Below are 24789 nucleotides of genomic sequence, written 5' to 3'. Positions count from 1 at the left end.
CTGCGCAGAAGCCTTTCAGACAGAGTTCCTCCTGATCCACATCTCCAACCCTTTATTCTGGGCCATAAAAGAGGGAGAGGAACCTTCTAGTCACCTCTGGATGCCAAGGGAGGGTTGTCACAGACATGAGATACGTCATCGTAGACGCTTTGCTTGACAAAGTCCCAGAGACCTCCGACTGCCCAGCATGATCTCTAAACATCCAGAGCAGCTGTTGAGGCTTTGCTTGACAAAGTTCCAAAGGTCTCCGGCTGATCACCACTGCCCACAAATATTACGTATGGTCCAGGTGTAGTGTTGTCTAGAAATCTGCTATTTCAGCCGGGCGTGGTGGCGCTCGAGGCCAGCCTGGTCTACAAAGCGAGTCCAGGACAGCCAAGGCTCCACAGAGAAACCCTGTCTCAAAAAAACAAAAAAACAAAAAAAAAAGAAAAGAAAAGAAAAGAAATCTGCTATTTCTCCTAAAACTGTTTTTTCTCTTTATTTCTCAGCCCTAAGAAAAATCATACAGGGAAAACTCTTTCTCACAGAGAATGTTGAAAGAGGGCATCTGGCCAAAGGCTTGAGACAATGAGAGAGTTTTTTGCTCTGACTGTGAGCACTCAAGCAGAAACTGCATGAAAGAAAGTTAAGACCTTGACGTAACAGTACCTGGCTAGATACTGTTACCTGTAGAAACATTCCCTTAGAATCTGCTTTGAGAGCAATAGAAGGTGGGCTTGTAATGTCATGCTTTACAGATATTTTACAATAGAGGACCCCTTGGCAGTTAGCCTAGGCTTGGATAGCGCACTTGTTGGTCTGGTATTAGAAGTAGGTCAAGTTTTTTTCCTTAGAGAACATTCAGCTCATGCTATGTTGCTATGACCATCTTGTAAACACATGGCTTTAGCCCCAGGGAAATTTATGATTAACTTTCCTGGATATTGTTTAAAAGATAACAAGCAGGTTATGCTGACCCCTGTTTGGAAATTAACTCATTTTTGTTGTATGCTTTGTTGTAGGTGACAGAACTTTTGGTATTTCCTTGTTACTCTGTTGATCTTTGATTGCCCTAGTGACTGTAAAGATGGAAAAAAAATCATGATGTCTTGTGCAATGAGAAAAAAATTTGAACTTCGTTTCAACAAAACACTGGGGTTGGCCCAAGGAGAGAGGACAAACAACAGACGTGAGAGAGTAAGCTAAAGTGACGTGAGGAACACCAAGAGAGATGGGTAGATGGGGAATGGCTAAAAAAGGCAAGTGACAGACGAGAGAGAGAGAGAGAGAGAGAGAGAGAGAGAGAGAGAGAGAGAGAGGGAGAGAGAGAGACAGAGACAGAGACAGAGACACAGAGAGAGAGAGAGGCAGAGACACAGAGACACAGAGACAGAGAGAGATGGGGGGGGACAAGCAATGAGATACAAATATTGATAACAGCCAGCAATAGATAAAAGATAGGTAACAGCAAGCAAGCAAGATAGATAGATAGAGAGACAGACAGACAGACAGACAGACAGGAAGCTAGTAAGCGAGCAAGGAGTCAGACAAACAGCAAGAGAGACAGAGATGGGGACAGATAGAGAGCCAGAAAAAAAGTTTTCCCGGGCTTTCAGACCTTCAGCTTGTACCACATATGCCTGAGTCTCCGAGTATTTCTTCCCTCTCCTCCCCCCCCTGCACTGCCCCCCTGCCCCAGCCCCACCCCTGCCCCGCCCCCCTGCCCCGCCCCCTGCCCCAGCCCCACCCATCTTCAACCTCTCCTCAGCAACTAGATCCTCCTGCTAGTTGTTCAACCAACAGCGGGTTTCTCTTAACCAGCCGCTCACCGCCTGCTCAGGTCTCCCTCCCGCGCATCCAGCGTTCTTCTCTCCTGTTGGCCGGTGCTGGAGCTGGCCTTGGGCAGCAGCAGAGGATGTTGGTTCTTCAGGAAATATGTGGGAAGGGGGGATTTGGATGTCAAAGCAATGACGCACCCTTGCAGTTGTTATACTGTAGTGACAGATGAGAATTAACTCCAAAAGCGGCTTTTTGGTGTGGGCTGATCATCACTGGCTAAACGCCTGGAGGTTTGTGTTCTGGCCCAGGCTCTTAGCTTCACGCCCAACTCGGGAAGGGGGTCGCCGTGAGAGACCACACGAGGCACAACGCACTGATGCAAAAGCAAAGGTTCATTGCTGACGCGCCAGGGTCCCTCAGCACTCGAGAGGCTAAGGACCCCCCAGTGACTGTTACAGGCTAGTTTTAAAGGCTAGAACTGCAAAGCAGGTGGGGTTGCTTATCAAGTTAGACCATATGGACATTAGGACATCTGTCGGTGGGAGACCTCTTGTGGGGACTTGGGTGTGGGTCCCTAGGGCGGTTACTGGAAACCATATGGGACCTCTGATATTTGGGAGCTCGCATGTAGCTATTCTGGGAACTAGGGTGGAACTCCTGAGGCTAGCAGTAACGAGAACTGGGAGAAGCCTCTGGGTAGGCAGGGCAAGCAAGCGTCTTACATTTTGTAATTTTACAATTTCTCACCTGCCATTTCAAGTCATGAACCTCAGGGGTGCCGGTTTCTTCATCTCTAAAGTGTGGGCATTGAATGGAAACATTCTCTTTTACACACACACACACACACACACACACACACATATACACAAGCAATACAGCACACTGATGAAAAACAACGAAAACAAGCTCAGTCTTCAAAGAGTTGAGGGCCGTGGAATTGGAAGTCTGTGAAAGGAGGTGATGGTCAGAGGTTTGGAATTGGCTAGTGTTGGACTCTCACGCCCAACTCGGGAAGGGGGTCGCCGTGAGAGACCACGCGAGGCACAACACACTGATGCAAAAGCAAAGGTTTATTGTTATTGCTGACGCGCCAGGGTCCCTCAGCCCTCGGGAGGTGAAGGACCCCGAGTAGCTGTTACACACTAGTTTTTAAAGGTTAAAACCACAAAGCACGTGGGGTTCCCTATCAAGCTTAAACCATATGGACATTGGCAGTGGGAGACTTCTTGTGGGGACTTGGGTGTGGGTCCCTAGGGTGGTTACTAGAAACCATATGGGACCTCTGATATAGGGAGCTCGCATGTAGCTATTCTGGGAACTAGGGTGGAACTCTGAGGCTAGTAGTAACGAGAACAGGGAGAAGCCTCTGGGCAGAGCAAGCAAGCATCTTACATTTTATAATTTTACAATTTCTCACTAGATCTGGAAGGAGCAGCAAGAATCCTCCAGAGGAAGCCATTGTAAGGAAAGAGTGAGTCCTAGGCAGGGAACAGCAAATGCAGGGTATGAGGAGGCAGAGGGAGTGTTCTGGAAGTAGTCTCATTGACTAGCCAAAGGTTGGACCTGACGAGACATAGCAGCAGCAGTCTGAAGGTAATGCATGCAGACGGGAAGCCGGGTAGACACCGGGAGATGTAGAAGCTGAGGTGAGTGCAGGAAGGGAAGGAGGGAATCCATTTCCGGTTTTCTTGGGGGGGGCATTATGTGTGGCTCATTTTCAAGGAAGAAGGAAACAGGACAGTTGGTCTTACACACACACACACACACACACACACACACACACACGCACGCACACACGACAGCTCCCTAAACCAGCTCCTCAGAAGATGGGTATGAAGAAAGTATCAGATAGAACCTAAGAGGGTGATTTATCTGGCCCTGGTTATTATGGGGTGGCACTGTCTTAAGAATACAGGTAAAACAGGCTGTGGGAGAGGAGCAGTGTGCATTTTCATTGGGTGTATTGAGTGTGCAGTGTGCAACACACGTGGAAGCAGCGATGTTCTGATGATAGCCAAACTGTCTAGCGCTGCCTCAGTCCATCTAAGCAGAAGATGAGGGTTAGAGACGCTCGGCATCAGGCTCTCTCCTAAACACCAGGGAGCCCGCTCTCCCAGGATTCTTGGTAAGCAGAGGAGGCTGTCATTAAAAACTGACAGACACCAGATGGATGGACGTGATGGCATCGTACTGTAGTTGGTCCTGTTTGTTTGTTTGTTTAAAGATTCATTTATCTATTATTACATATACAGAGCTCTGCCTGCATGTACACCTGCAGGCCAGAAGAGGGCATCAGATCTCATTATAGATGGTTGTGAGCCACCATGTGGTTGCTGGGAATTGAACTCACGACCTCTGGAGGAGCAGTCAGTGCTCTTAACCAATGAGCCATCTCTCCAGCTCCTCCTGCTTGTTTTTTTTATTGCAGTTCATGTCAGAACTTTTTGCTAACTACAGCAGTAGTAGAAATCCAGTGTCTGTTAAAAATCGTGCTTGTGTTACCCAATATTTATATTAAAAACCATGGGGCAATGTATATGCCTCCTTGTCTAGCCAGATTTAAATTGGATAACAAAATATGCACATTTCTTTATAAAACCTTAAGGACAATTGTAGCTAAATTCCCAGCACCAAAAAAATTTTTTTTGATTAATTAATAACAAGTAGTTTGTGCTATATAAATCTTGTTTGATGAGCCTGCTAGAGGACTTGGTATTTAAGAAAGGAGATGTCCAGGACAGGCCAGGAGGCAGGGGGATGCCAGAGCACCTGCAGGCGCTGCAGGCCTCAGTAGGGAAGTTAAAGGCTTGTTTGGTGCTCTGTATTCTAATCCTAATCACTTCCCTCCCCTCCCCACTGCAGCACCCCCCTACCCCCACCCTCCCTCACCCTCCCCCCGCCCCCCCTGAGATCTGGTCGCCTACCCTGCAAGCACTTTCTCAAGTCCACCTGCCATTGTTAAGTAAATTTTGTTCTACCTAATTTAAAGTTAATAGAGTTCTGGGCTGGAGAGATGGCTCAGCGGTTAAGAGCACTGTCTACTCTTCCAGAGGTCCTGAGTTCAATTCCCAGCACCCACAAGGTGGCTCACAGCCACCTGTACTAATGCCCTCCTCTGGCGTGCAGGTGTACATGCAGATAGAACATTCATATAAGTAAAATAAAATAAATAAAGTTAATCGAGTTGCTGAATCCTGTGACCGGGCAGCTTAGAGGCTGGATACCTGCCCAGCTCCTGTGCTTTGAAGCTTTTAGAAACCCAAGAGGGCCGGGCATGGTGGCGCACGCCTTTTATCCCAGCACTTGGGAATCGCTGTGAGTTCGAGGCCAGCCTGGTCTATAAAGCGAGTCCAGAAAAAGAAACCCAAGAGGTCTCTGTCTTATTTGGGAATTAGCCAGGGTAGAAGAACCGCCCCAGAGTCTAAGTGGGGGGGCTGGGTCAGAGCAGGTCCCCTGGTTCCTGCTTCCTTCATTCACTGTGACCCCCATCTATTCACACATCAGCTCTGACCTTCACACGCCCACTCACTCATTTGCTCTATCAGTCACTCATTCTTTCCTTCACCTGTTCATTAAATCCTTCGCTGGCTCATTCCTTTCCTCCGTCACTGAAACATTTATTTCGTGTTTGGTTAAAGTGCAGATCTGTTCCTGGATCCATTAACTCGTTCGCTTTCACTCGTGGACTCACGCACTCGTCGGCTAATTAAATCATGCAGGCGTTTGTTTCTTCTGTCATTAGATCATTTGCTCACTCGCTCTATCGTTCATGCAGCACTTCATTCCTTCACTCATTAAGTCATTCATTCATTCACTCACTCATGTCATTCATTCCTTCACTCAAGTCATTCATTCATTCACTCATTAAGTCATTCATTCACTCACTCATGTCATTCATTCATTCACTCACTTATGTCATTCACTCACTCACTCATGTCATTCATTCACTCACTCATGTCATTCACTCACTCATGTCATTCATTCACTCACTCATGTCATTCACTCACTCACTCATGTCATTCATTCACTCACTCATGTCATTCACTCACTCATGTCATTCATTCACTCACTCATGTCATTCATTCACTCACTCATGTCATTCATTCCTTCACTCAAGTCATTCATTCATTCACTCACTCATGTCATTCACTCACTCATGTCATTCACTCACTCACTCATGTCATTCACTCACTCATGTCATTCATTCATCACTCATGTCATTCATTCACTCATGTCATTCATTCACTCACTCATGTCATTCACTCACTCACTCATGTCATTCACTCACTCATGTCATTCACTCACTCACTCACGTCATTCATTCACTCATGTCATTCATCCACTCACTCACGTCATTCATTCACTCATGTCATTCATTCATTCACTCACTCACTCATGTCATTCTTGTGGTCATTAAGCATTCATGTCAGCTATACATTAATTCACTCTTTCATTAAGTTATCCATGCACTCATCGTGCACTCATTATGTCAATTATGTATCCATTCACTCACTCACTCATCCATCTACTCCAGGAACAAGCATTTGCGGAATCACCCTCATCACTGCTGACAGAAGTCATGATGCTCACACAGGCAAAGAGAAAGTTCCAGGGTGCAAGGGCCCCAGTGGGCTGAGGGGCTTTTCTGAGACACGTTCTGATAGCACAAGCCTCTGTGCTGGAGGACATGCAGGGCATCTGCAGGGAGTGTTAGCATCACTCTGCCTGCTTCTAGAACACTCCTTCATGCCAACACAAGCCCTACACCCATAAGCCATCTCTCTATCTCCCTATCCCTCCCCGGCCCCACCCTCAGCACCCACAGATCTCCCGTGTCTGGATTCCCACCCTACAGCCCACACTGCGTGGTTTGCGTCTGGGTTGCTCGCTGAGCTCCGTGTCCTCATGATCCCTGCACACTGGTTGGTGCCAGAGCCTCTTTCTTTCTTTCTTCTTTTTTCTTTTCTTTTTTTTTTTTTTTTTTCGAGACAAGGTCTCTCTGTGTAGCCTTGGCCATCCTGGACTCACTTTGTAGACCAGGCTGGCCTCGAACTCACAGAGATCCTCCTGCCTCTGCCTCCCAAGTGCTGAGATTAAAGGCATGCACCCCCACCGCCCGGGATGAACGTTTTTATTTCTGCTGAGCAGGAAGCTAGGCGTGGAGTTGTCAGATGGTGCCTTTCACTGGCCTTCATCAGCACTCTGAAGTGTGACCGTGGATCTGTAGAACAGGCAGGCTGGCTGTGAACTCAGAGAGATCCACCTGCCAGTGGGATTAAAGGCCTGCACACCACCCCTGGCTTTCCTCCTCTCTTAACCATGTCTGTCACTTATGTTTAATAATCTGCTTCTGAGGCGGCCTCACCGAGGAGCTGACACCTGAGCAGAGACCTAAGAACAGTGTGGAATAAAACTGTGCAAAGGCCCTGTGGCAGGTTGTTGGGGGGAGCAACAGGAAGCCCGTGAGGCTGGAGGACGAAAGCTGCAGGGACCAGGCAGGACTCGGGGGGCCACCGGGGTGTGAAGGTGGAGAGAGGCAGGGAGAAAGACTCTAACTGAGCCGCTCAACCAAGAGGCAGTGCCAGGCGTGATGGCGCACGCCTTTAATCCCAGCACTCAGGAGGCAGAGGCAGGTGGATCGCTGTGAGTTCGAGGCCAGCCTGGTCTACAAAGCGAGTCCAGGACAGCCAGGGCTACACAGAGAAACCTTGTCTCCAAAAACAAAAAAACAAGCAAAAAAGGATAAGAGGCTGCTGCTTGCACCAGCAGCGTGCATGGCGGTGATATTTAGTGCACAGGCGCCGGGAGAACAGGGACCTGTGGAGGAAGGTGCTCCGGATGGCCTGGGGCTTGGCTGCAGGCAGGGCCAGTTCCGCTGCAGGACAGCCAGCCACACCCAGCCTGCTGGAAAGCACCATGGGTGTGGGGGGCACGAAAGGCACCTGATTGTTTGTGGGTCCCTAGGCAACCACAGGTGACAGTGGGACCCAGACAATGGGGGGGGTGACACGCATAGGGGGACATTGGGGCTGTGGATTCTGAGGAACTTCTTAAAATAGCCACACCCCGTATTAGCTCTGTTGTTTTAGAGTCTTCCGTGGGGGCCAGGCTGTCTCCGACCACAGACTGGATCTGGACGCAGCAATCTCTTGACTCCCTGCTTTTTCCCTGAACCCTCTCTATTCTTTGACCTGTAAGTGGTGATGAAAACCGCGGCTCTGCTGGGTGAGGAGTCTGCAGAGGCGTCCACGGCCGTGGGGTACCGAGGAGGAAGCAGAGATAATTTGGCAGGAAGTTAACGGTGACAGCTTTGCTTCCCGCTCTCCTCCTGGCAGTGTGGCGAAGGACTTCCGTTTGGTTTATGATTTGATGTTGGGGCCGGGCTACGTGGCCAATGTTCAGCCATCTTGTCAGAGCCTAGGTTCCTATTTCTCCAGAAGTCTGCCATTCACCAGAAACCAGCTGACCTTGTCGTAGGTCGGCAGTTAGACACCTGTTATGGCTTATTGTGGGGGCTGGTCATTCCAGACCCCTTTTCCGATGGGACTACTGATAAGATCAGATTTAAGGCCATCTGCCTGCGAGCAGCAGTCCCAGGAGCTTTTTCCTGACTAACCAGATCCTTCACGACTTTCCTGGAATTTCTCTCCTGCAATTATAGCAGCTGTAAAGGTAGATACCTACCTGCTGGAGCATTCCAGAGTTAGGTATCCATAGCAACCCTTGCTTACCTAAATACCCATGCCTCTGTGCCTATATAGACTCTGTAAAAAATTCTCAATAAACGGGCTTTGGTCAGAATGCAGACTTGCCTCCTTCCTCATGTCTAGTGTTCTGTCTCTATACAGGAAAATTTTCCTCCCAAGCGTTAGTCGAACCCTGGCGGGCCAGGGCAATTTTACCCACACACTGTCATAAACTTGTAAGGGCCACCAGCAGGTGCCCAGAGTAGATAAGATAATGACGTCAGCCATATGCTGAACGAGCGTGATAAGAGTGACGTAGAAAGCTAGATTAACAGAAACGTGTGAATTAGAAATGATAAGGTTAAGTTAAGTATAAAAACCCTGAGAAGAAGCAGTCAGTTATCTCGCCTTCACCATGACTGCCTAAACACGGCCAGTTCGTGAACGAGATCCACCGACGCAGACGCGGACCGAACCTCTGACGATCTGAAACCGGAAGCCAGAAACCACATAACTTCGGACTAGCACCGAGCGGTTGAGCAAATGACGTCGCGGCTCCGAATCTGACGAGCTGGACACGACTCTTCGATCAGGTCGTATACCTTATGCTATGAAATGTTAGATGCCACTCCTATTAGGACTAAGATAGTGTTAAGTATATAGATCATGCTGGTATTAGTTTGGTTGCTTGTGGTTTTATGGAAACATTATAGAAGATTGTAACAAATGGAATGGTATTGGTGGTTTGCACTAGTAGTGGCCACCATAGCTTTAGTGTGGTGTTGTTTTTGCATTGCTTTCTTACTGGAACACCCAGTAAGTTTTAATAAACGCCTTTGCTCCACTATCACTAACGTGTCACAGACTGAGTCTCTTCGGGATCCTGAGTGCGGAGTGCTCAGTGCTCGCGACACACACCCAGCTGTTTTTCTAGACTTTTGGCATTGTTTTGTTTCTCAAATTCTTCTCAATCGTCTTTTTTAAAACTCAGAATTTGTGCCATGGAGACACATGCTACAGTTCACGTGTGAAGGTCAGAGGTCAAGGTGGAGGCATGGCTCCTTTCCTGGGTGCTGACCTCAGGCCCTCAGACTTGGTTTGAAGTGACTTTACTCACACAGCCAATCAGTTCGGTCCTGTTACAGAACCCCTCCCCCCTCCTCCTTTTTGGTTTTTCAAGACAGGGTTTCTCTGTGTAGCCTTGGCTGTCCAGGACTCCCTTTGTAGACCAGGCTGGCCTTGAACTCACAGCGATCCGCCTGCCTCTGCTTCCCGACAGCACTCTCTTCTAATTCGCCTATTTTAGTACATTGGTTGTAGTAGCTCTGTTTTTATTTTTGGAGTGGAAAACACCGGACACTTGTTCTAGAGCCCCTGCGTGCTTGCCCAGCATCTGTCCGCTGAACCTTAAAACAAAAGTTATTTTGCAGCAGGGTGGTTAAGTTGCCCAAGTATCTTGTCAGCTCGGTCTGCAGCCATACTAAGCCTTCAACTGGTGATGCTCCTGCCTCAACCTTCAACGTGTGGAGAGTCAGCCACAAGGGGAGCAGACGCACGAGGGCAGAGAGGGTAAGAGAGCAGAGTCGAGCACAGGGAACAGAGAGACAGCTGGGGGAGCAGGTGCGGACTTTTATCTGGCAGAACACATCGGAGGCACCTGGCTGTGGCTGCAGAGGATGACGTGAGCCATTTCACACATCCACGGATCCTGCTTCCCAGACTCTGCGGTCGCGCAGCCAGGGGAACTAAGTTATTCAGAGGTCCCGCTTCCCACCCGGAGGTGTAGGGAGCTCGCGGGAAATTAGGTTACTGGGATTATCTGTACACTCACAGGCTCAAGTTTTACTGCAATGCCCGTCTCCGCAGGTTGGGGTCAGCTCTGTGCCTGGAGTGGAGGTCAGGGCTGGGAATCACTGGGCCGTGACATTTCACCGCACTCTGTCCCAAACCGAGATGCTCCTGTCACTCAGGCCTCACTAGCCAATCAGGGCCTCCAGACGGACCCGCCAGTCAGAATGGGGCGGGCACTTCCGGTCCGCCCTACTCGCCTAAAGTACCGGAGAAGGTTCTGATGGTCCCTGTGCCGCGCCGTGACCTGTGAGGAGAGCGGGGCGAGCTCGGGATCCGCGCCATGGTGAGCGGGGCCGCCGTCCCCACGCGGGGAGGAGCCGCGGGAGCGCGCGTGGGGCTCGTCCCGGGGTGCGGGAGCCGGCGGCGGCGTCCCGTGAGGTCCCAGGAGCCCCCTGCACCTCCCGGGGGGGGGGGGGCGGGGGAAGCGGGACCTCAGAATGACGTAGCTCCCCGGGCTGCGCATCTGCAGAGTCTGGGAAGCCGCCTCCCCAGTGTGAAAACTTTCTTGCTGCTATCGTCACCAAGCAGTGAGCGCCTCAGCTGCTTTTTGCTCTCGCTCTCGGGAAGGCGGACTCGCTGCCTCGCAGAGCCCTGGCTTCTCTGGTGTCTTCTAGGAGTTCTGCGCTGGGCACTGGACACTCAGGTGCAGGATCCGTGTGCAGTTAATTCTGTGCAGGTGGAAAGTCTGTGTCACTGACACATTTGCATGTGGATGCCGCGGGGGTCCAGTGTGTTAGTAAGACAGGCTTCCTGCGTTTCCTGGCCTCATTCGTCAGCATTTGCTTCCTTTTAATGTGTGTGTGTATGTGTGTGTGTGTGTGTGTGTGTGTGTGTGTGTGTGTGTGTGTGTGTGTGTTGGGTTTCTTTGTTTCTGTCTTTCTTTCTGTTTGTCTGTCTGTCTTTAAGTTTGCTCTCATGTTCTACTGATCTCTTTATTCTTTGCCGGACAGTACAGTTCAGACAGGTTTTTCCGGTTCCCCCAGTGAACTGGGTGGGGAGGGAAACTAGGGATAATACAGTGCACTCAGAGAAAAGATACATCATTTTTGTTTGTTTGTTTGGCTAGTTTTGGGTTTTGGGTTATGGGTTTTCTGTGTACTTCTGGCTGTCCTGGACTAGCTTTGTAGACCAGGCTATCTTCGAACTCACAGAGATCTGCCCGCCTCTGCCTCCCAAGCATTAGCATTAAAGGCATGCACCACCACACCTGGCTGAAGATGCATAATTAAACGTGAGTTTGGAGGCCTCCAATTGTTGAATCTCTTCTTAGACAGGAAAGGTTATACTAAGGAAGCGTGTAACCCAGCCAGAGGAGTTGGCTTGCCCTATTTGAAGGAAATAGTTTCTTCCTTTTTTTCTGTCTCTTATTCTCTTACTTTCTATATTTTCTTTCTTTACTGCACTTTTATTTTTAAGTTTTGACGTCAGAGGATGTCACTGTGTTTAGGGTTTTTTTGTTTGGTTGGTTGGTTTTTTTTTTTTTTTTTTTTTGGTTTTTTTCGAGACAAGGTTTCTTTGTGTTAGCCTTGGCTGTCCTGGACTCACTTTGTAGACCAGGCTGGCCTCGAACTCACAGTGATCCACCTGCCTCTGCCTCCCGAGTGTGTGTTTAGTATTTATCCAGTCTTGTGTATTGCTCATTTTTCATTCATAATTACCTTTTCTCATCAGTTTTCTGTTCTTGGTAGCATAAATTGTTACACTCTTTATTGGACAATTTTGAATCCATAGCTGAAGTTCTGGGTGGTTGTAATATAATATTGACATAATCGCCAAGGTGTCAGCAGACCATATGGTTGCTTTCTACTCGCGGTTAGCTCAGCTCCCTGCTAAGGGGAGCCCATCTTCCATCGGGCATAAGCCCCAGTACCACCCACACATCTTCTCAGAGGTTAAATGTACAGTGTAACAGGCTTTTCTTTAATAAGACTCTTCTGTGGCCAGGTGGTGGTGGTGCACACCTTTAATCCCAGTACCTGGGAGGCAGAGGCAGGTGGATCTCTGTGAGTTCGAGGCCAGCCTGGTCTACAAAGCGAGTCCACGACAGCCAGGGCTACACAGAGAAACCCTGTCTCCAAAAACAGAACAAAAAGACTCTTCTGTGAGGTTGGCATGGCTGTAGGAGAAGATGGTGCCCACAGCAATGGATGGGGACATAGACCCTCCTGGCTGAGAAACAGAGGAAAGATTTCCATGGTCTCAGGCAGAGAGCGCCAAGACCATCCATCTGTCTTACGGCACAGTTTTTGTTGTGGAAGCCAATATTTTCTTCCTTCTGTCTGTCTGTCTGTCTGTCTTGGCTTCTCTTTTTTTCTCTCGCTCCCTGTTTCCATTCTATCTTTCACTCTTTTCCTAAGCTCTTTTCTCCTTAGATTCTGTTCCTGTCATGGTTCATATTAGCTCAACAGCCTCACACTCCTGTTTCTGAATGCTTGGTCCTTAATTAGTAGTAAGTACTAACTGTGTAAAACTAAGAGGTGTGCCCTGGTGGGAGCAGGTTTTGTCTTGTTTAGGTGTGCCACTCTAGGCGGGCTTTGAGGTTTCAGAAGACCAGTGTAGGCCAAGTGCTCCTTTCTGCTTGCCTGCCTGTGCGTCAGGAGGTGACGCTCAGCCCACGTGTGCCCACCATGCTGCCTCCTTTCAGGATGACAATGGAGTAACCAGCCCTCTGTCACTGTGACCAATCCCCAAAGTATTCCGTTGCCTTGGTCATAGCACGTCTTCATAGTAATAGACCAGCCACTGAGACAGGTTGTTTGTGTAATATTTTGTCATATTATCTGTCTATTCTGCGCATGTCCTGTGAAATCAAGTAAGGCTACGTGAAAGAGTAAAGGACTGATCTCTAGACAAAAACCTTCAGTCTGTGGCATGGTTATTACTCATGACTCCTGCAGGTCTGTAGAGAAAAGAACCAACAACAGAGCCAGAAATTAATGAAACCTATATGGTTTTTTGGGGAGGGGGAGAAAGGAGCTGTAGGTAAATTCAGAAGCAGTCAGGTACTGAAACAGAGGCAGCAATTGTCAGGGAGGTCAGGGCCATGAAAGAGACGGCACCTGCTCTTCTCGGACACATAGAAAAATGTGCTGTGAGGGAGCTGAACCACCCAGCACAGCATTTAGCTGTGGGAGGAAAAAACAAGGTGATTCCTCGTCCCAGAAAACAACTCCATACAGGACCTGCTGCTGCTTGGTTTCAGTGGGACGGGACCCATCCAAAGCTGGAAGTCCTTGCGGTTGTGTCATCTATGTGCTGCTTTTCCTTGAAAGAAGAAAGATTCGGGGCTGGAGAGATAGCTCAGTGGTTAATAGCACTGCCTGCTCTTCCAAAGGACCCGGGTTCAAGTCCCAGCACCCACATGGCAGCTCACAACTGTCTGTAACTCCAAGATCTGACACTCCTACACCAACTCACATAAACTAAAATTAAATAAAATATTTTTTTTAAAAAAAGAAGAAAGATTCAAATTTTAAGGGTCATGGATTCTTCCTCTGTGTGTTCAGCACCATTTTAGACACAGGTTTGGTAGAATCTGACCCCCCCAGTGAGAAGACTGAGTTCATTGCATGAATCTCTGCTGATGAAGCCTGGGCTGCATTTTGAGAGTGCTTGATGTTCGGATACCCAAGCTTTGAGACACTCGCCATGAATGCTGCACGTAGGGAGAGGAAATAGGCAAAGAAGGAGGTGTGTGAGAAATTGCAGACAGAAAGAGCCATCTAAGCCCTTGGAACCGGGATCTCGCAGCATGTGACACAGAGCTGCAGGATGTGGTGTTCACCCAGCAGGGTTTCAGGGTCGCCTTGTTCCGATTGTTCCTTCTTTGCGAAGAAAATGTGTACCCAGTGCCACTGTGTATTGGGAAGATATAACTTGTGTTTTGATTTTTTACAAGATGGCACAGTCAAGAGACTGCCTGGAGCTGTTAGAAGAAAATTTGGACATTTCAAAAGTGTTGTGACTGTGACATACTGTGGAGGATTTTGAAGTTAGGCTTAAATGCCCATTTCACGATGGGCTGAGTGTGAGCCGATCATGACCTGTGTGAAACTGTGGTGGGTCAAATGAAAAAATCTCCCAGGTATCGTAATGTATTTGAGCACTTGTCTCTGGTTTGTGGTCTTCACTGGGAGTGCGTATGGTGCCTTTAGGAGGAGGACCCTTTCTGGAGGAAGCTAGTCTCTGGGGCTGGGCGTTGAGTGTGAACAACCTTATCACACTTAATCTTCTCTGTGTGGTTGAAAGTGAGCAGCCCCCTTCTCATACAGCCACGCCCTCACCACTGTGACAGATCCCATTCATAAATAACGGACCGCAAAAATAAAAGCAATGGCTTTTCTTTAAGAAGCAATTTTTTTTGGCTTCATGCTTTGTTGTTTATATTTTTGTCTTGTGGAATTAGGGTTTTCTACATTGTCTAGCATTTGTTACTGTGCTGAGAGCTTTACCCACATCTTGACTTTTGAACTTTGTCAGAGGTTATACATTTTTACACCAGGAGTGGCATTCGTACATGACATTCATACTGAGCTCCAGAATTACTGAATTGCTGATTTATGACACTCTCCTTACCCTTTGATATGTTTTCTTTAAAATTTTAAAATATACGCACGACCATTTTGCCTATGTTTATGGAGGTGAACCATGAGAAAGCCTGGTGTTCACTGAGGTCAGCAGAGAGCATTGGATTCTCTTGGCCTGGAGTCTGGAATGGTTGGGAGCCTTGAAGTGAGGGCTGTGGATTGGTCCACGTCCCCTGCAAAGGCAACACGTGGTCTTCATCGGAGCATCCCCTTTAAATAGCCTATTGGTTTTTGTTGCTGTTGGTGATATTATATATATATATATATATTTTTTTTTTTTTTTTGGTTTTTCGAGACAGGGCTTCTCTGTGTAGCCTTGGCTGTCCTGGACTCACTTTGTAGACCAGGCTGGCCTCAAACTCACAGAGATCCACCTGCCTCTGCCTCCCGAGTGCTGGGATTAAAGTCGTGCGCCACCACACCCGGCTGATATTTTATATTCTTATGATCATCAGTTACTAATCTTTTTCAGAACTGTTTGAACTCATTAAAAGTGCACGTTTTTTCATAGGGATAGTATATTAGCCTCACAGTTTATGCAGGGTCACTCCAGTTTTCAGATAGACAAGTGCATTTCTGGAGTAAACATTTAAGTCTTTGGAGGAATTCTGAGTGAGCCTCTATCACTGCAATGACCAGCTTGACCTGGAAATCATAGAGATTCACCTCTCTCTGCCTCTTGAGGTCTGAGGTTAAAGATGGGCGTCAGCCGGGCGTCATGGCGCACGCCTTTAATCCCAGCACTCGGGAGGCAGAGGCAGGCGGATCGCTGTGAGTTCGAGGCCAGCCTGGTCTACAAAGTGAGTCCAGGACGGCCAACACTAACACAGAGAGACCCTGTCTTGAAAACCCCCCCCCCAAAAAAAAAAAGATGGGCATCACCACACCCATCTTTTCCCTCTGTTTTCAAGTTAGTGATTTTGATGATGGATCCTCAATTATGTGGCTCTGTTTGCACGTCGCTGGACCCATTAGTAGGTATTTCTCCTGCAATGCCATATCCTATTCAGAGTGCGCAGAAAAGGAGAATCACGCCTCTCATTTCCGTGCACAGAATGTGTTCGTGCTTTGAAAATGAGTTGGTGAATGCATTTGAAATTCTGTCCCATGGAATTGATATGTAAACATGTTTTAAACAAAGTGTACATTTACAGCGCAGCCAGTCTCACCACTTCTATTACCCATGTATGTATACTTTATAATATTTACATATGTACACTATATATGGTATTCTTTAGGCTGCAGTGACCTATGAGGACGTGCATGTGAACTTCTCTCGGGAAGAGTGGGCTTTGCTGGATCCTTCTCAGAAGAGTCTCTACAAAGATGTGATGCTGGAAACCTACTGGAACCTCACTGTGATAGGTAATGATGTAAATTTTCCTTCACTCTTTAATTTAAGGAGACAAGCCTTTCTTTCTTTCTTTCTTTCTTTTTTTGTTGTTGTTGTTTTTGTTTTTTTGGGTTTTTTTGGTTTTTTTTTGAGACAGGGTTTCTCTGTGTAGCCTTGGCTGTCCTGGACTCCCTTTGTAGACCAGGCTGGCCTCGAACTCACAGCGATCCACCTGCCTCTGCCTCCCAAGTGCTGGGATTAAAGGCGTGCGCCACCACGCCCGGCTCTAGGACAAGCCTTTCTTAGAGATGGTGCTCTTCTCTGATTTTGATTCTGAAAAAGAAATAATGTGATGAATAAATCAGGCATTGTTCTGAAGTTCAACAAAGATAATAAATTTAAGTTTTGCATAATTTCCAGTAATATTATCATACATTTTCTGGTACTGTGTTTTAGGATACAAATGGGAAGACCAGAATATTGAAGAGCACTGTCAAGGTTCTGGAAGACATGGAAGGTAATTTTCATGTGCAAGCTTAATGCCTATGTGCCTCTGAAGAAATTTTAATGTACCCAGAAGTATTAATGAAAAAAAAAATAGTTTAAGCAAGCACAGCAATGTGAGGTTATTCAATTCTTTTTTTGTTGTTGTTGTTTTTGTTTGTTTGTTTTGTTTTTTGTTTTGGTTTTTCGAGACAGGGTCTCTCTGTGTTAGCCTTGGCTGTCCTGGACCCGCTTTGTAGACCAGGCTGTCCTCGAACTCACAGCGATCTGCCAGCCTCTGCCTCCCGAGTGCTGGGATTAAAGGCGTGTGCCATCACGCCCGGCTTGTGGTTTATTCAATTCTGACAAAACAAAATGCCTCAGTGTCAGGCAACGGATCAGTGTTTATAAAGTATTCCTTTCAGAAACAAGAAAAGGAAACAAGGCCTTAATGGATTTTGATTTTACTTTTATCCACGTGAGAACCATGTTGTGAACTGCCCATCCACTTAGTTTTACACCATTCAAGTACCAGAAGAGGTAAACACATTGACTAGGGAATAAGTGTATGTTCAAGACCTGTTATCAGCAAATCGTCCATATGCGTAAAGCTAGTTTTACCCATATACTTGTAGTGACTTGCTATAGTTTACTGAGAGGGGCAGTTTATGAGAGGCAAGAGGGTTGTTGTGGTGGAGAGCTTTTTTTTTTTTTTTTTTTAAAAAACAGGATATTTCTGTGCAGCCTTGGCTGCCCTGGAAATCACTCTGTAGACCAGGCTGGCTCAAATTCGTGGAGATCCTCCTGCCTCTACCTCCTGAGTGCTGGGATTAAAGGCGTGCGCCACCGCCGCCCGGATGTGGTGGAGAATCTTCCATCCCTGTATCACGTGTCTATAAAGAACAGAAGTTTAAAAACTGTGTGAATGCAATGTGAACATCTCTTATTTGTTTTTCTTCCTTTAGTCGGTACTTCTACTGTCCTTCTGAGTACGGGAAGACGCAGTGCACCTCTCGCTTTCCCAGAACAATTACAAGATATGTAGTCATCCCCGCTACGAGACGACGACGAGGTGAATGGGATACAGGCTTACAGGTCGTCGCCTTTCCCGCTTTCGTGGGAATTCATCAAAATGTTGACATTGGAAATAGGCCCCGTGAGTACAAGGAGTGCGGAGAGTCTTCTGTCTGTCCTGGCTCGCTTTGCACGTGTAGTGTGACGCATACCCTAAGAAATCGCTACGAGTGCAACCAGTGTGGTAAACCTCTGAGTTCTTCCAGGTCCCTTCAACAATGTGAAAAAACTCATATGGGAGAAGGAAGTGAAAGATGTGAGCCAAGTAGTAAAAGCTTTGCCCATCACAGGTATCTTGAAGTCCACAAGACAACCAACGAGGAGAAGGATCTCTATGAATGTAATCAATATGACGAAGCCACTTTGGAATTACACCCAAGAGGTCACTTGGAAATGAAATTCTATGAATATAATCAAGCTGATAAAGTCTTTGGATGTCACAGTTGTCTTCAAGTATGTAGAACTAATACCACAGAGGAAAAGTATAAATATCATGAATGTGGTAAAGCCTTTTCATGTCCTAGTTATCTTCAAATACATGAAGGAACTGGAGAGAAACCCTATGAATGCACTCAGTGTGGCAAAGCCTTTACATGTCACAGTACTCTGCAAATACACGAAAGAATTCATAATGTAGAAAAGCCCTATAAATGTAACCAATGTGGTAAAGCCTTTGCGCATAACCGTTATCTTCAAATGCATGAAAAAATTCACTCTGGAGAAAAAGCATATAAATGCAATCAGTGTGATAAAGCCTTTGCCTTTCGCAGTAATCTTAAAAATCATGAAAGAATTCATGCTGGAGAGAAACCATATAAATGCAATCAGTGTGGTAAAGACTTTGCGTGTAACAGTTATCTTCAAATGCATGAAAGAATTCATACTGGAGAGAAACCATATAAATGCAATCAGTGTGATAAAGCCTTTGCATGTCGCAGCAATCTTCAAAAGCACGAAAGAACTCACACTGGAGAGAAACCCTATCAGTGCAATCAGTGTGGTAAAGCCTTTGCACAGAGCAGTGATCTCCAATTACATGAAAGAATTCACACTGGAGAGAAGCCTTATAAATGTCATCAATGTGGAAAAGCCTTTGCACGGAGCAGTTATCTTCAGAATCATGAAAGAATTCACACTGGAGAGAAACCCTTTGAGTGTAGTCAGTGTGGGAAAGCCTTTACATGTCTCAGCACTCTTCAAAAGCATGAAAAAATTCATACTGACAAAAAATCCCCCAGGAATCTAAGAAATGAAGTATAGACTTGCCTACCTCATTCATTTTCCACACTGAGTTCTCTCCCTGGTGCTTGAGTCAGATTAGTAGAACCAATCCATCAGTAGAGTATTGTCTCCTTTTCAAATTGTAGACACACTGTCATCCAAAAATACAGGAAAACAGGACAATTTAAATAATAAAATCTATATGTAAATGAAAATGCCATTTATGTTGCCATGTTTTTTACTCATTTATTATTTATTTATTGTTTTTTCAAGACAGTTTTTCTTTGTAGCCTTGGCTGTCCTGGATTTGCTTTGTAGATCAGGCTGGACTCACAGAGGTCCACCTGCCTTTGCCTCCCGGGTCCTGGGGTCCTAGGTGGGCGCCGCTGGGCCTCGCTGCTGTGTATGACTTTTTGGCTCATATCAGTTTATGTTATGCATAATGTTATTGTGTACTGTGTAAAGATCCAAATGCTGATTTCTGTACCTCCATATCTGGTTGCAATCCTTGTTCTGAGAATCTGCTGTCTAAGCTTTGTTCCTTAATTGTCCCCTGCTGTGCCAATAAAGCAACTTAACAGCCAGTGACTGAGCCGGGGAGGGGCTGGGATGGACATCCTGCGGGCAAGGGGAGAAGAGAGAACGAGGTAGTGGCGATTGAGCCACAGGCAGAGATCCAGAAGACGTGAGGAGAGCAGTTGGAACGGACGATGCCGTAGCATGCAAGTAATCTCAGGATTTTGGCAAAGGGGGTGGAGATCCAAAGGACTGTGACTTTCAATGTTTGCAGATGGGCACTAAAATGTTCTGCATCAGTGAGGCCATCCTTCCCTAAAATTAAAAAAAAAAAACAAAAAAGAAAATAAGTATATAAAATAGAAAATAAAACACCGAGGAAGCCATATTATCCCCCCCCCCTTTTTTCCCCAATAATGTTTTATGTGTCTATTAGTTCTTTCGACTGAAGACCGAACCTGAGGGTTATATGGGATGCCTGAAAAAGCTTGCAGTGTATGCAGAAGCAGTGTCAGCCTCTAATATCTCGCAGAGGCCGAGAACAGAATAAGTGTGAAGTAAAAAAAAAAAAGTAACAACTTCCTTAACGGCTCCTGATAGGTGAGCAGCAAAAATGAGTGTTCATGATGACATCAACGTCCTCCAGCCTCTCAAAACCAGGCACATGACTAACAGCCATGTGCCAAATATGGGTTGGCCGTAATCCAGCGTGATTCACAAGAGTGGAGAGGAATGGTACTAAGTTTCACACATGAAGGGCACTCCTTAACTGTCAAGTGAGCTTGCATCTTGGGTAGTGAGAACCATTTTGATGAAAGCTTGCGTTAGATTCCTATGCTTCTTTCAGGTTGCTAGTTCCTAGGAAAAGAGGCAGCATTATAAGCAAACCTGCCTTTCAGTTCCTTCCGACCAAGGTTCTGGAAGAGTCTCACGTGACCTAATATGGTCAAAATTAACTGGAGTCTCTTGAGTCTGCCATTACTGTTGAATTAACGGTGGTAAATCATGACTAGAGGCGCCTGATGATGTGATCCACACTCCTTCTAGGACATTCCAGAACTGCGTATCGTGAGTCAGAGCGTAAGTTTAGAGATCGAAGATAGCATTGTAAAGCACTGTCCATCGTGTGTCCTGAAGAACCTGTGTAGGTAAAAATCAGCAAAGCGTTTCTAGAAATGTTGGCACCCGTACCATTTTTTGTGGCACCTGTAAGTACTCTTTGTGGAGAGGGTATCTGCTGGAGGACTAGGTTCATGCTCAGGGAGCCCCAACTCTAACACGAATTGTTCTGTGTGTGTGTCTGTGTGTGTGTGAGAGAGAGTGTGCTTGTGTATGTGTGAGGGGGGGCTGTAAGGTGAGGAAGTGGGTCTCTAAAGGAAGAAGACACTGGATGGCTTTTTTTTTTTTTCGTGGCCAACAGAGAAGTGATGGGACTCGGAGGACCAGAGCATAGGGAGCCATGGTGAGATGAGGTCACATAGACATCGTTGGTAAGATCCCAGGCAGGCCTCCAGTGCGTGATGAGTGCTGTTCATGACCATGCAGGCTGGGCAAGGTGGTCCCTGAGGCTGGTCCCTGAGGTCAGCTCGTGCAGGTGAAGGATGGATACTGCACATCTCAGCCGAGTCCTCAGCACCCCTGGGCCTGCAGCAGCTGCATCTGCAGGATCTGAGAATGCACTGTGTGTCCTTGCCCACCTGTCCCTGCAGTGAGGAGGGAGGAGACAGAGAGACACACCCTGGCGCACCTGCTGTAAGTCCCTGTATTCAAACCAAGGAAGTCAATGGCTCATGAGGTAGAGGAGTGCACAAGGATGCTCTGAAAAGCCACAAGGACGTCCCAGAGCAGAAGAGGAAACTGAGGCCCAGGCAGCGACAGAGTAATGATGCAGTCTGGTGGGCACCCTCAGGTTGATCAAGGAGGCAGAGGACCTGCCTGAGGCACACAGGAGATGGCTGTGGTACAGGGCCATACTCCCAGGCCTCTTCCCATGGGCAGAGGGGAGAGGCGGGATAGGCAGAGGGATCAGGGGTTCAAGATCATCCTTGGCAGACTGGAGAGACGGCTCAGAGGTTAAGAGCACCATCTGTTCTTCCAAAGGTCCCGAGTTCAAATCCCAGCAACCACATGGTGGCTCACAATCATCTGTAATGAGATCTGGTGCCTTCTTGTGGTGGGCAGGCAACTGTATAAATAATAAATAATAAATACATCTTTAAAAAAAAAAAAGGTCATCCTTGGCTGCGTAGTTGGCTAAAGTCAGCCTGGGCTACGTGAGACCCTGCTTCAAAAGGACTGTGAGGGAGTAAGACTGGAGGAAGAAAAAAAAAAACCACCTCATTTCACTCTGTAGGCTGTCATGTGCTATAAGGGACTTGGAGGTATGGCTATCCTTGCCAGACCAGAAACTTCCTCTGGTTCTACTGGATAAACCTCTTAGTTCAGGGACATCCTCCTAAGGTGACAGGTCCTCAGAGTGAAGGGGGGAGGGGGAGGTCCATTACTGAGTCATGCCTGACTTGCTGTAGTCAGTGCTTCAGGCGTTGGGGACACAGCATCAGGGCAGGAGAGGAGCAGGCTTTCACTTGACCTGCCAGGCAAGAAGATCCCCGAGTTGCTCAATTGCACACAACCAGAAGAAGGGGTGCCCTGCCCTGGGGGGCACTTAAAGGGCCAGGCTATGGAGGCTATAAGACAGCACAGCATGGTGACGGCACTGCGTGGTGAATCTCAGGACTGTTGCATGCGCTCTGTCAGATGGAAGGCCAAGTGTGGCCAAACCCTGTGGTACCTGTCCTGCATCTATCTCTACAACAGCATAGTAGAAGGTCAGCCATGGATGGCCATCATGTACTCAGCACCATGAGTGTCACAGGACAGTCGTGTGGAGGACTCATACAAGGCGTCCAGCACCTTAGCCCCTGGGGGAGCCACTGCCCAGCCGTGGGGTGAACAGCCCCCTCGTGAGCTCCCACATCCTCAGAAGAGAGAAGGACTCACAATAAATGGCTCCTGTCACAAAAGAGCTGAGGACCATAGAAAGATCCCCCATAGCCGGGCGTGGTGGCACACGCCTTTAATCCCAGCACTCGGGAGGCAGAGGCAGGTAGATCTATGTGAGTTCGAGGCCAGCCTGGTCTACAAAGAGAGTCCAGGACAGCCAAGGCTACACAGGGAAACCCTGTCTCGGCAGGCCTGAGGCAAAGCACGTGCCACAGAGGCTGACCTTGGTGTGCACTGCTATGGGTGTGACTGCACAGACTCTGTATTCATGATTCTTCCTCGTTGCATTAGGAATTTGTTGTTTTTGTTTTTGTTTTTTTTTTTACAAATTTCTTTGCTTTCTGTCTTTCTTTGCCAACTCAGAGTGGACTTAATTGTTTAATTAAAAAAAAAAATGGCCGGGCACTGGTGGCGCACGCCTTTAATCCCAACACTCGGGAGGCAGAGGCAGGTGGATTACTGTGAGTTCGAGGCCAGCCTGGTCTACAAAGCGAGTCCAGGACAGCCAAGGCTACACAGAGAGACTCTGTCTCAAAAAACCAAAAATAAATAAATAAATAAATAAGAAATAAAAAAAATCCTAGGAGATAGGTATTTCCATGAAAAACTCTTCATTTGTTCCCTTGGCAGCCTAAAGCAGCCGTGCAGAGATGACTTGAGAACTTGGCAGGAAGGTACCTGTGACTGCGTTGCTTCCTGTTGTCATCCTGGCCGTGTGGCGAAGGACTTCCATTTTGTTCACTGCTTATGCTACCACATGTGCGACTGTTTCGCTGGATTTTTTTTTTTAATTAAAGTTTTGGTGCTTTTTTTTGTTTTTCATTTTGTTTTCTTTTTAAATCTTGTGGGTTTGGGCAATTGATAATGTGTGTGAACAAACATGTCACAACACACATGCGAAGATCACAGGACAGGAGTGGCTTCTCTCCCGGGTATTGACCTCAGGCCGCCAGGCTTGGTTGCAAACGCCTTTGCCATTCTCTCACAGCACCACCCCCTTCTGTTCTACCCTATGGTTGTAGCAGCGCTATTTTCCTTTTGGAGAGAGGATACCAGGCACTCATCCCAGCGACCTTTCCCTGCTTGGCAAGCCTCTGTCCACTGAGCCTCGAACAACAACAAAAACAAAAGAATTTTTAAGGCAGAGTCTGGTTAAGTTCCCCAAGTTTTTAATGTCATTTCAATCTGTAGGTCACACCAGGCCTTCAGCTCGTGATGCACCTGCCTCAGCCGCCCGCGTGGTGGGATTCCAGGACAGCCCCAGCACTCTCGGATTGTAACTCAGGTGGGAAAATAGCAATTTGAGTCTGTCTTCTTTTAGAAAGTAATATATGTAAAAGTGCATCTAAAAGGGAAAATTTTTAATTAGCATTAAAGCAACCAGAACAGCAGAGCTCTAACTCATAAGTGCAGGTCGACAGGTATGCTAGCCCAAGGCCCCAGATGGTAAGTCACAAAGAATGCTGAGCTAGGAGACAAAGGTCTATTGAGTGTTCCAGGGACCGGCTGGCCATAAAAGATAGGGAGGATACACAAGGACAAATTCTTGAGAGAAACAGGTACCGGACATGGTCGAGTGAGTAATGAGCCAAGACCCCTCATCTGATCTTATGGTGTTTGCCTAATCCCCCCTTGAGGCCCGCACACAATGTTCCAGGTTTGAGTTTAACCAGATGTTTTGTTAGCTCAGATAAACATCCACCCTCTGGTTCCGAGAGAAACAGGAACCAAGGACTGTTCCCATGTGATTAAGTCTGAGCTTATCCTAGGTCTGCCTACGCAATTTGCTGATGTTCAAATGTTTGAAACAACCAATCGTGTGTGGCCGCGCCAAAACTTCCCGCTCCCCCCGACCTTTGCCCATATAAACCCCTAACCCCTGGGCTTCTGGGTCGACCCCTCTGTCTCCTATGTGATATACGTGTCAACCCGGAGCTCCGCCAATAAACTGCCTCATGTGTTTACAGCAAGACAGTATGTGTCGTTGGGTGCGTGCCATCCTGAGGCTTGAGTGAGGGTCTCCCTTCGGGAGTCTTTCACATCAATTATGGTTATTAAAATCAGCTTTGCCGGGCATGGTGGCACAGGCCTTTAATCCCAGCACTCGGGAGGCAGAGGCAGGCGGATCACTGAGTTCGAGGCCAGCCTGGTCTACAAAGCGAGTCCAGGACAGCCAGGGCTACACAGAGAGACCCTGTCTCTGAAAACAAAAAACAAAAAACAAAAAAAACAAAAACAAAAAACAAAAACAAAAAAATCAGCTTTGGTATCATTA

The 24789-nt window shown here is 47.2% G+C and overlaps 1 protein-coding gene across 2 annotated transcripts in view; it reads left to right on the top strand.

Annotated features, from left to right (window-relative positions):
- Positions 1-19579, top strand: part of LOC311604962 (zinc finger protein 431-like) — a 49442-nt gene extending 29863 nt beyond the window's left edge. Inside the window, exons 1-4 of one of the 2 annotated variants that reach the window (XM_084795230.1) lie at positions 10485-10581; positions 16123-16249; positions 16674-16734; positions 17666-19579. In XM_084795230.1, coding sequence (XP_084651356.1) covers positions 10579-10581; positions 16123-16249; positions 16674-16734; positions 17666-19034 — 1560 coding nt within the window. In that variant the 5' untranslated portion in view covers positions 10485-10578 and the 3' untranslated portion in view covers positions 19035-19579. Of the gene's footprint in view, positions 1-10484; positions 10582-16122; positions 16250-16673; positions 16735-17665 lie in introns of those variants that run through there. The other variant, XM_084795231.1, reaches the window with a different exon arrangement.
- The last annotated feature ends 5210 nt before the right edge of the window (positions 19580-24789 follow it).

The sequence above is a fragment of the Acomys minous genome, assembly GCF_964271855.1.
Source record: "Acomys minous genome assembly, chromosome: 9".
Classification (NCBI taxonomy): domain Eukaryota; kingdom Metazoa; phylum Chordata; class Mammalia; order Rodentia; family Muridae; genus Acomys; species Acomys minous.
The sequence above is the reverse complement of the archived record's forward strand: the minus strand, read 5'-3'. Positions and strand labels throughout refer to the sequence as shown.